The sequence below is a fragment of the Balearica regulorum genome, chromosome 2 (genome assembly GCF_011004875.1).
Source record: "Balearica regulorum gibbericeps isolate bBalReg1 chromosome 2, bBalReg1.pri, whole genome shotgun sequence".
In the NCBI taxonomy this organism is placed as follows: Eukaryota; Metazoa; Chordata; class Aves; order Gruiformes; family Gruidae; genus Balearica; species Balearica regulorum.
In genome coordinates, this window is record NC_046185.1 from 77006605 (window position 1) to 77018881 (window position 12277).

The 12277-nt window shown below is 38.4% G+C and overlaps 1 protein-coding gene across 1 annotated transcript in view; it reads left to right on the forward strand.

Moving 5' to 3' along the window:
* The first annotated feature begins 1142 nt into the window (after positions 1–1142).
* Positions 1143–12277, forward strand: part of ZPBP (zona pellucida binding protein) — a 30647-nt gene continuing 19512 nt past the window's right edge. The window contains exons 1-3 of the mRNA XM_075747114.1: positions 1143–1539; positions 7007–7087; positions 10197–10322. Of these exons, the coding sequence (XP_075603229.1) occupies positions 1419–1539; positions 7007–7087; positions 10197–10322 (328 nt within the window). The 5' untranslated portion in view covers positions 1143–1418. The remainder of the gene's footprint in view (positions 1540–7006; positions 7088–10196; positions 10323–12277) is intronic.

A 12277-nucleotide genomic window follows, 5' to 3' on the forward strand; every position in this document is an offset into this window, starting at 1 on the left:
TTTCTATCATACTTGTACATTCAAGTTAGTGAAAAGATAGTTCCAAATTTGACTTCTGCCTGTAACAAGACTTTAAAATGCCATAATGCCATCTGTATTTACTGACATTCAGTAATCTCCATACCAAATACATTCCATTTTACACTAGAAATAACATCCGGTGTTGCAGATTGACCTTTCCCTCCCTGCTTACCTTTTCCTGGAAAGCTTTAGAAAGAGGAGAAGTAAAGACATAGGAGCCAGATAAGGCGCGGGATGGAAGACATTGCAAGGATGACTCATGTTTTGTGGCATTCATTTTGCAGAATGAAATGCAATTAAAACTTTATCTTGGATTTCATTGACAGACATTCTGTCCAGATTATCCTGGGAAGTAAATTTGCCAGTAAGGCTGAATTATTTCTACTGTCAATTTTCCCAAATGATCCATGCTTTAAGGAAGAACATTGATGAGCTGGTCATGTATCTAAGCTAGTTCTCTCTACTAGATGTCTGCCTTTTACTTTGCTTCAGGATTCCCGAGGAGCAGTCATTTTGGTTCTTTGATTTAAACAGCTATTTTTATTCTCTGGCACACTAACAACATACCAAATTTTCCAATACAGAGAAATCTTCTTGCCAGACTTTTCCCCCCAGATAATTCATTTTTTCCCTCCTCCATTCTTTCAAAAAAATCCTTTCTCTAACCTACTACAAATTAAATGTTCGTATGCCAGAGGAACATTCATGTGCCCCGGGATTCCAGACACTTTCTTAATTGCCTTTTTGTAGCAGTGCAATAAAGACTGAACAGCACGGCTGTAAATGCTTATGACACTGACTAGATCAGCACAGTTATTTGCTTCTGCAGTGGAAACTTCCTTGGTCTTTTTTTTTTTTTTTTTTTTTTTTTTTTTTTTTTTTTTTTCCCTTTAAGAAACACCTGCAGTAAGCATGAAACCAGTGCACTGTACCTTTGGCCACCCCCAGGCGCAATCCGCAGCACCGCCGGCCTGGCTGTTTCAAAGGAGCTGCGGACGTGCCGGTGCGTTAATGGATTGGGATAAATTATGTATAACTCGGCAGCTGGACGGCTGAGGATGGAGCTGCCGCGGCGGCAGATGTTTCCCTGGGGTTTGAGGATGTGAAAGCCTCCCCCCCCCTCCCCTCCTTCGCCAGAGACGCAAGTGCAGAGCTTGGCACTGCGGCTGGGAAAACCCCGCCGCCGATTTCCCCGCGGCGGGTCACGGCAGGGAGGCCCGGAGGGCGGCGAAGCCACCTCCGCCCCCGCGGCTCGCCCTCACCGCGCCGCCCCGGCCCGGGCGCGCCCGGACTCGCCTCGCCTCGCCTGCCCCGCGCGCCTCACCAGGCGGCCGTTGGGGGCGGCTAACGGCTGCCGCGCGCCCCAGAGGTCGGAAGAGACGCTGGGGGCTTCGGCGATGTGGCGTGCGGCGCAGGGTGGGGCGTGGGGCTGCCGCCGGGCAACGGCCGCCGCCGGCCGCCTCCCAGCCCGCCTCCGCCTCCTCCTCCTGCTCGTCCTGCTGCAGGCATCACTCGCAGGTACCGTCCCGGGCGGTGGGCTGGCGCCGCCCGGCGGCAGTCGCTGGGATGCCGCTCGCCTCAGGCCGGCGACAGCCGGGGCATCGGGCAGGTGCCGGGACGGCGGGTCGAGGCACAGGATGCGCCTTCCTCGCAGGGCTTGGCGGCGGCGCCGACACCTCGCGGTGTCCCGTCCCTGCCCTGCCTGGAGCATTGGGCGTGAATTTTACAGTTTTCCGGAGTTCACTCCCTGCCTATGCTGTTGTCATAGAATCATAGAATCACAGAATCATTTAAGTTGGAAAAGACCTTTAAGATCATCAAGTCCAGCCATTAACCTAGCACTGCCAAGTCCACCACTAAACCATGTCCCTAAGCACCACATCTACGTGTCTTTTAAATACCTCCAGGGATGCTGATGCAACCACTTCCTTGGGCAGCCTGTTCCAGTGCTTGACAACCCTTTTGGTGAAGAAGTTTTTCCTAATATCCAACCTAAACCTGACCTGGTGCAACTTGAGGCCATTTCCATCCTATTGTTACTTGGGAGAGGAGACTGACACCCACCTGGCTACAGCCTCCTTTCAGGCAGTTGTAGACAGCAATAAGGTCTCCCCTCAGCCCCCTTCAGGTTAAACAACCCCAGTTCCCTCAGCTGCTCCTCACAAGGCTTGCTGTCATGCATTTATTTACACTGTTCTACAAAAGCAGATGTGTGTGGTGTTACCTATGTCACCCTCTTTACAGCCTGGTAGTTTTAAGTTTGTGTTGATACTGGGGTGGGGGGTGAGGGGGTGGGGATGTTCCTGAAATGACAGAGTCTGCTTCCTGGTGAGGTTTTGAAATTTGACTGCAGTAAATCACTTAGGCTTTCTGATAGTATTAAATTAGATTATTTAATATGTACATCACTGTGCATATGTGCCAGATCTTCTTATTCTGTGATCGACTTTCACCAAATCCTTTAGAGAGCCAAGATCTTTTCCAGGAGCAAGATCAGAGGTGAAGTTCAAAGTTCTTTTCTCTGGCAAAAAAAGGGAAAACCATGTGCAGTATTTCAATATATATTTATTGAAATGTCATAGTATTTCTTCTGTCTTTGGTTTTAGTAGGCATAATAGACATTGTCAACTCCAATTGTTTTGCACTGGGGTGTTATAGTCTGAGTTCAGACTGATGTAAAGAATATGAACCTTTTTCTTTAACGATTTTTCATTTTGGTTTTTGTTTACTAATGCTGACAGTTTTGGCTTATGTGTTTTTCCTTAAGTGAATAATTAAACTTTTTGAGGACAATATGGAGCATGTTTTTTAAAATGTCTTAATTAAATTTGACTTTTCTGAGCCATCTGAAGGAAGTTTCCATCTTGCTGAAAAGATACAACATTTTTAACTTTAGCTTGCTATATGATAACAAAAAAAAAATATCCTTTTTAACTCATGAAATGTGTTAGTGGCGTAATTGTCAGAAAGAAAATATGAAGGCCTACTTGAAAAACATAATATAGTTCATATCTTGCAGGCTTTTTGTCAAAAGGGTTAAACTTAATTGAGCAATTAGAAACTGAAGTTCAGTTTCTCCTATATGACTTTCACATGACTAGTAACAGAAATGGTAATATATCTGCACAGCACTTACCATCAATAGGCAGCTTAGAAATGTCAGCTGTAATTAAAATACTTGGATATAGAAAAACACTTGACTATTAGCATGCTTGAGCAAAAATAACTTATGTAAGTAGCGTTGCTATTTATATGCTCTTTTGGTGCAGAAACCTCTTCACAAAAATTCTCTCAGAACATAATTACTTTGAAAAAACTTTTAACAATTACCATAACTTAAATAAATTTTTTCCTATCACTTCAAAGAATTTTCATTCCTAAATAAATGAATTGAAATTATGTCAACTGAAGATTCTAGTAATACAGTATTTTATTAATTAATAAATTGATTGTTTAATTATTTAAGGCTCATTTTGAACTCTGTTTTCTGCCTCTGCAGTTTTCAGACCAAACTTAATTTTCTGATGAATTATTGTGAAGATGATTAATTTTGCAAATGTAGTGTTCATTCTAAGACTAGAAGATTCCAAATAAAATATTTTATGAAGTAATAGAATATACTTTATGTGAAACATTAAGCAGGTGAATGCATTCCCTTTCAACTCAGTGGGTGTAGGAATGAATGCTCATTCGGTCAGTTCTAACCTCCCTGGATTCCTCCGTTGGGCAGGAAATGGGCAGTGACGCCTCTTTCCCTGGCACCGTTCTAACTTCCTCTGATCAGAGAGGAGCAGCAGGGGTTGTCTGTCTGTGCACGTACAGTCCATCTGCTACTTCTAATCTCGAGTTGAGAGTCTTCCCCCTATAGGCAGAACCCCTCAGAAATACATCAGCTCCGTTTGTCTCAGTGTTTGGGTAGAATTTATACATCTGCCAAGTAGATTTTAAAAGCATCAAACAGGGTGTTAGCATTTTACACTTAAATTTAACTCTCTGCAGGATCTTCGGCCTGTTTCGGTGGCGTAAATGAGCAGTAAAACTTTTGAATTTAACTCCATCAGATTTTAAAGTCGCCTAATGAATCCCAAAGTAACACAGCCACTGTCTATGGCAAATGTACCCTTGAATTTCAGTCTTCAGAAATGGCTCTTTAGGCAGCTGGGAAGTTTGAATCACCCCAGACTTGGAGATGAATTACTTTAAACTTCCATGTGTCTGATAGTGATGTAAAACTATTTTTCTTCAACTCTGTTATTCTGCAAAAGGAACTGTCGCTCACAGTTATGTCACTTGTATTATGCCTCTAAGAAGTACAAGACAGTGAGGAATCAGACTATATATTTCTAGTGCATTGGCCTGCTTAAAAAACTTAATTGGAGGAATTAATTCAGAAATCTCACTTATTTTTCTCAAACATGAGTGAAACTTAGTTTTTCTCACTGCTTGTTAAGTGCAGGTTCAAATTGAAGGGATGGAATAATATATTTAATGACTTTAAAAATGCAGTTTAAGCACTTCCCTTTTCCTTTGCTGGTTTTGTTGCTTTTTCTATGCAACTTAATAATAGAGTGTGAGAATTGGAAGACCATTTTTGCTAGAAACTGCTGCAGGAAGTGCCATTTAAATGCCATGTGATTAGGAGAGCAAATGAATTCAAGTAGGAAACCTGAAAAAAGGCTGGAAAAAAAATTTAAAAACCAGTGTAGAAAGTGAAGGAAAGAGTGTATGAGAGTTGGGATTCATATGGGGACAGAAACATTTACTGACTGAAATGGCTGCTGTGCAAATGAAACATATACGCATGAAGGAACATTTAAGCTGACTTTCTCAAAATCTAGCATGCATTGTCATTGAAGATACCGAAAAAGTAATTCCAGTTGTTTTAGATTATCTACCTTCAGTAAGGAAGGTACTGCTTCCACTGTTTCTAGTTCTTTTTAAATAAACAGTTCAAGAGCTCCACCTTTGGGTTTAAATTATTATTGTAAAAAAATATTACTTTCCTTCTGCATTGATTAAGCAGTGCCTAAACATCCCATAAAGTTATGTGTATCTGCTCATACCTTGTCAGTTTGCAATGCTTAATTTTACTAGGCACATTTGTTCAGCTGCCTTCTCATAAACTTTGAATACCTCCTGTATAAGATTGTTGTTTCCAGTTTTTCTCTCATCAATTTGTTTTTAGTAGATTATGTGTTTCCTTTCCTATTATGATACATAAACCAACCTGACAGTTCATAAAATATTTATGTATCATGTGGACAGATAATAGTGGCAGAAGGAATATTAAAATGGGCTGTTTTTCAGGTAGGATTTATAATTTGCTATAAATTATTACGCTTTTATTAAAATCAAAGCGTATGCTGATTTTTGTCAATGGAGAATCTGATCATGTTCTTTTGGGAGCTGCATTTTAGTGAAAAATTAGTTTTATTTCTGCCAATGCAGCAGAATTCTAAATGACTTAACATAAGTATTCCAGTGAGAAAATTTGAATCCATTTTGTTTTTCACTAAAAACCCTTTCCAATCCTTCCAGGAGGTCTTTAGGGAAAATGAAGTTATTTGGAAAATTTTGCTCCTCAAAGTTGTGTAAGTGGTACACAGTGAAGAAATATTGCAAAGTAAATTAAACTGTTAATCACAGAAATCAATCATATATGAGACTACTCTTATGATTATTTTCTGGCAGGTTTGGGGTTTTTTTTTTTTCAAGCAAGGTTTTATTTCTTCCTACTTTTGAAGTATTTTTAATGACATATTCTGCTTACATTCTGAAATGGCAAGTACAGGCAGTTCTTTTAATTTACCTTTATTATCTTGTTCTGATAGCTGAAGAATCTGCCTTGCTTCTGTTTTCCATAACAATACTGTAGAGAAGTACAATTACCATTTGTATAATAGATGGGGTGAATTGACAATGTCCCACTATTGTTTAAATCAAGATAAATCAAAACAAAGCTAGGACTCAACTCCACTCTCATTGCCCCCAACAAATGGCTTAATCTATAACCAGTTTCCCAGAGTATTTATTGTTGGTTTTAGTTTTTGAATAGTGAACCTAAGTTAGCAACAAGCATTGATCTGGTGCCACGTAACTATTTAGCCCATCTTCATAAAATAATTGCTGCTGCTGCTATGTTCAGTATTTTATTGCTGTCTTTTGTATTTAAGGCTTTCTATTCCTTTGTTATTTACTTTCTTTCCCAGATTCCCTGAAAAAATTAGAAATCACAAGCATACCTTAACTCCCAGTAGCCCATGTTCTTTCTAAACAGGAGGTGGAGACAAAGAACACAAAATGCGGAGAGGTCTGCTGGCTTCAGTTCTGTATGTCTGGAAACTCTGTAGAAAGAAAATCAGAGCTGACTTGTGCTAGAATGCTCACCTGAAAGATACTTCAGTTTTCTTTCAGAAGCCTTGTATGTCTTGCAAAGATTGGCAAACTTTATGAATATGTTTTTAATTTCTATTTAAAATAGAAGAAATACAAATGAAAATAGCCATACAATACCTTCTATTTCAGTTCATGGGGAAATTAAGAAAATCACAGTCATGACAGAACCCAAGCTCATTACTTCAGTAATGGTCCGTATACACATTGATTGACATCCCAACTGAGGGTATTGTTACAATGCAGCTAAATTTTATCCTTATTTTGGACAGTGCCTATCTCCTTTATCCCTATTTTGGACACTCTTAATTTAAAATGGGACAGTTGTTTTGTAAAATGTGAATATATTTAAAACTGAATCTAAACTTAAGTGCTGTTTAGAATAAGGATGTTTTTTCTATATCAGACCTTTGTCAATGGCTTTTGTTGCCTTAATTAGAGACATGCATTGTATAAGTCCTTAGGCAAGTATTAACTTAATATCTGTGTATGAACAAGTCTTTAAAGTGCGTAGATTAACCTAAAGTATGCTGCTTGCTTTTTCAGATAAATTAAATATTTGTATTGATGTAATTGTTTTACTTTTTAACAGTTCAGACCTCAAAGAGATTTTTAAGAAGTGCAGGGCCAAGACACAATAGCTTAAAAATAGTGGGATCTGTCACATTTCCAGGTACATTTCTTTAAACATAATGTAACAAATTTTAGTGACAATATTGCTTTTACCAAGAAAAGGCCCTTCTTTATCATATCCCTTGTTGTTGAATTGTTTTCAATGGTTTTAAGTAGTTTAATTAATTACAATTCTGTACTGACTTCTGTATTCTTATTAGGCTATCCCACAGCATATTTCTGTCACTGGAATTTATTTTTCATAGGTTTTTTTATTCTTACTCATTTTTATGAAACCAAGATCTTTATTTTCTGTAATTGTTATAAAAATAACAGTATTCTATGTGCTCTTCTACCTGGTTGTATGACTTCTTGCACTGAAATGCTGCTTTCTTGCACTGTAGGTATTCCGACTTCATCTTGCCTGTTATGTACACAAAACCTGAGACTTGAAATTTATATTATATTCTACAACAAAAATTAAGAAGATATAAGAATTAATTGCTTTCTAAGTTAAATCCGTCTAACTCCAGAATATAATATCCCTTTGTCTTCTCATTAAATAAAACATTATTTGAAAAGCTGAAAATTAAATTAAAGACCAGGCTGTTCCTCATTGTCATATATTTACTTATGTTGCTTTTTCTCTCAATGCACATTGCTGGCTTGGTTTTGGTAATACTGTTCCCCATAGTTTTCTTCTTGTGTGTTTTCTAATTATAGCTTTACTAGTAGCATATCTAGAAGTGATACTTCTGTTGTTTAGAGGAATGCTAAAAGGTGACATTTTTTACTTTTTTGGATACAAATTCTTAGACATACTAATTTTTGTCCCAAGCTGAAACAATTCTGGTAAATAATTTGTTTTTAAAGGTTTCTCTTTGTAATTTAATACTATTTAGCATTAATGTTAAATAATGGCTCTGAGTGATCTAAATGTTCATCCTATTAGTGTACTTTTTCTCTCTTCTGATTCTGACTCATGTCTGTAAACATGGCCATAACTTGAATGGCACAGGGATGTTTGAAAGTTAGAAAGCAAGATTAAAATGTTCTGTCCCAGTTCTGTTTCTAAACAATTTAGTATTAATAAAGCATGTTTCCACCTTGTCTGGGACAGACCATTGTGAGTGTATTAGACTTGGCTCAAGTGGTCTTTTGAGATGCTGGGCAACATCTCTATTTTGAGAGTTTTTTTTTCACCAAGGTTTGGTTAAATACAATCCTACACTATTAAAATCCTGAACTTGTAAAATACCGGACATAAATGTTCTTTTTTTGGGTCACAAAGATAAATATTTTTATAATGGAGAGAACATGAACAAATAAGAAAAATAGCAAAGAACTTTAATTAGAAGAGTAAGACTTTATTTTGAAGGAAGAATAAGGTTATACCTGGTAGATATTTTTTTAGCTATTATTTTCTATCAGATGCCATTCTGTTATATTATTCCTATAATACAGGTTTACAAAACTGTCATGTAAATTTACAGTGGTGAGACAGAATTTACCATCGCGGCAGGTTATGATAATAATGACACCATAATTTTGTTACTTTTTATTATGGATATGTAGTTTTTTCTAATATTGCTACAAGACAGAACAAAGCGACCTTGAGGAAATAAAAAACCAAAATGTGAAGTGGGAGAGATATGCAATGTACACAATTTTGCCCCAATAAACTATTACTTAAGCCAATTGGTAAGTAAATTTTGAGGAAAAACTATTAAGGATTTGCAATGGAAAAAGACTAATCATATTGGCAGTTGCATTAACATGTAGAATTCATATTAATTTTCATGCTTTGAGGTTAAAAACTGAAACACCACCTGTAAATGACATTTGTTTCCATGATATACTATTTTACAATTGAAAATATATACTTTGCTGTTTTCTGCAATATAAGCTACTGTAAAAAATTGATTATTAGCTGGGATGGACATACCTTCTGATCTTAAGACTATCAAAATTCTGAAGTTATTCTTATGTATTAAGTGTTGTATCTAAGTCTTTATTCTGTTTAAACAACTTAATACTGTAATGTGAATTTAAGGGGCTTTTCATTTTTTTTAATGAAAGCGAACAATTATACTTGGAGAGGAGAGAAAATTGGGTGGCATTACTGCCAGTTGCCACAATGGAAAAGTGAAAACTTTTTCTGACCATTAATCCCTTCCTGCAACAAATACTTAAACTGTTTTCCACTTGCAGGGAATCTGAAATAGTCAATAGTAAGATAACATTGTGGTAATTTGCTTATTTGATTCAGCTTTAATTATTAGTCAGATTCTCGAAATCACAAATGTAGTAGCTATAATGTTTTATACTAATTGTAGCTTGTCAGTTGCATTAGGGTAGCCTGATACAGAGCATGGTATATTCAAGTTTAGACGTCACTAGAGCATAAATATCTAGCGTCACATGCTTCTGAAGAGGACAAATGCTTTGCAGAATGTCACTGGGAACAGAAATAAAACAAATTGTACACACTGAAATCTTGCATATTATGGAAGTTATTATGACTACACCAGTATTTTGAAATTGTAGTTTTTAGAAACAACTGAAGATCTAGAAGCACCTGTATGCTACAAATCGCATAGAAGACGTGCACAACTGCTTTACCATGAGTAAAGGCTAAGTAAATCCTTACCTTACCCAGTTTACTTCCTATCTCATTATATCTGAATTAAACAATAGGCAGCTCACCGTTTAGTGAGCTACAACACTAAACACTTTTTAAGCAAATTCATTGTGCACTGGTAAAAAGTGATTGCTAATAGGATGGAAACAGCAAGCTTCCGAGTCTGAGTATCCTGCAGCCTCACTCTCTCCATGCGTGTGTTGGACACCAACTGGGACAGAATGTTGCCCATGCTTGTGCAGATCTACTAAGTGACATACTCCATTCAGGAGGATGTTACAGTGCACTGTCCTTCTTGTTTACACAACCAGATAAGCCTAGAACTAGAAAGAATTTTCTTAATTTTGTTTTCCGGAGAAAACAACTCTGCTCTCTATTTTGTATTTCATTTTGATGGTAGAGATAACAGAACCAATCTCAAAATTAGAACTCAAGGTCATTGTTGAACCACTGTCTTGAAATTTATATAGCTCACTGCTGGGATACGATTGATATATACTTGATGCTAATGATAATTTTTCTTTTTCAGTTAAAGTTTATGTCAAGCTGAATCACAACAGTCCACGTATTTTATGTCTTACAAATCATCTGCGAAACTTAGAACTGATTGATCCAATATTCCAGTGGAATGGACCAGGTGGTGGTCTTTCTTCAAGTAAGGATTTGTTTTCTTACGTGTCCTCCCGCATTCTCTCCCCTTCCCCCCACTCCCCGCCCAAAGCAACAGGAGGGTTATAAAGGTGGGAATGTAAATGGAGAAGTAACCAAGGATACTTTGCGAGTGTTTGTATGTATATCATATACATTAACTTTCATTTTTCAGAAAGAAAAAGGTGAGATAACCAAACTAAAACACTTTTCAGATCTCTGTAAAGAATGGTGCCATCTCTAAAGAGTACTAGATGGAGCAAAGCATGCTGGATGCAACAGAGGGTGAGGATGACATTCTTTGCTGCACTGAGAGACAGCTGGGAGTCTTCTGGAAGGATAGAATAATAGGATGATGGGCAGTGTGATCTAGCCCAACTGCCTGCTCAATGACAGACTACCTTCAGATATGAAGTTGCTCAGGGCCTTGACCATTTGAGTTGGGGGAATCTCTGTCCTTGGAGTTCTTCTGTCTTTCCTGGGCAACCTGTTCCTCTTTTTTTCTTATTTTCAATCCTAATTTCCCTTATTATAACTTGTCATTGTTGCTGCTTGTCCTTTTGTGGTGCACTTCTGTTGTGGTTAAACTTGGCAGGCAGCTAAAACAACGGTACAGCTGTTTGCTCGCTTCCCCCACCCCCAGTGGAATGGTGGAGAGAACTGGAAAAAAAAGAAAGTGTGAAACTCGTGGGTTGAGATAAGAACAGTTGAATATGACAGAAAGTTAAGATGATGATGATGATGATGATGATGATGATGATAATAATAATAATAATAGTAAATAATATAAATAATCAGTGATGCACAGCACAATTGCTCACCACCCACAGACCACTGGTGCCCAGCTAGTTCCCAAGCCGTGATCTCAGCCCCCAGCCAGCTTCCCCCAAGTTATACAGTGAGCATGAAGTCCCATGGTATGGAATATCCCTTTGGCCAGTTTGGGTCAGCTGTCCTGGCCGTGTCCCCTCCCAGCTTCTTGTGCACCCCCAGCCTCCTCACTGGTGGGACAGAATGAGAAGCTGAAAAGTCCTTAACATGGTGTAAACATTGCCTAGCAACAACCAAAATAGCAGTGTGTTATCAATATTATTCTCATCCTAAATCCAAAACACAGCACTATACCTGCTACTAGGAAGAAAATAAACTCTATCCCAGCTGAAACCTCTTAAAAAGTATAGATTATCCTTCCCTGTATCTCTCCTTAGGTAATGAAGGACTGCAATTCCCTCCTTAGATTTCTTTAGGGTAAAAATCCCAGTTTCTTCTGCCTCTTGTCCTATGCTCCAACTCCCTAATCATCTCAGAAGCCTTCTTGCTGACATGCTTCTGTTTGTTAGTATCTGTCTTGTACTGAGGAGTCAAAACTGAACACAGTGTTCCAGAGTGCCCAAATGAGTGCCGAGTAGGGAGAGAATAATCACTTCTTTGACCTGCTGGATATACTGTTGTTAATGCAGCCCAGTACGCGGTTTGCCTTCACTGCTTCAAAAGTGTGTTTCAAATTCTTATTCAGTTTAAAATCCACCATGACTCACAGATACTTTTTTGCAAGGCTGCTCCAACGTCGTCTGGTCCCCATCCCCTGTCTGCATATGTTGCTGTTCTTATTCTGTCTCAGGTGTAGCACTTTGCATTTATCACTGTTGAACTTAATGACGTTTCTGGCAGACTGACTCTCTAGTCGTGCAAGGTCCCGCTGAATGGCAGCAATGTCCTGTAGTGTATCAGCTCCCCTGCCAATGTGATACCTTTTGCATACTGGACAAGAAGCTGCTCAGTCCTGTGGTGTAGGCCACTGGTAAAGATGTTAAGCAGTTCTGGTGCTTTTATCAGCCCTGAGGAAAGCTCTACATAACTGGCTGCTAGGTAGACCAATCTTCAAAATGGCAATACAGACAGTTTTTCATCCATCTTGTAGCCCACTCATCTAGTCCATATGTCCATAGTTGGGCTACAAGG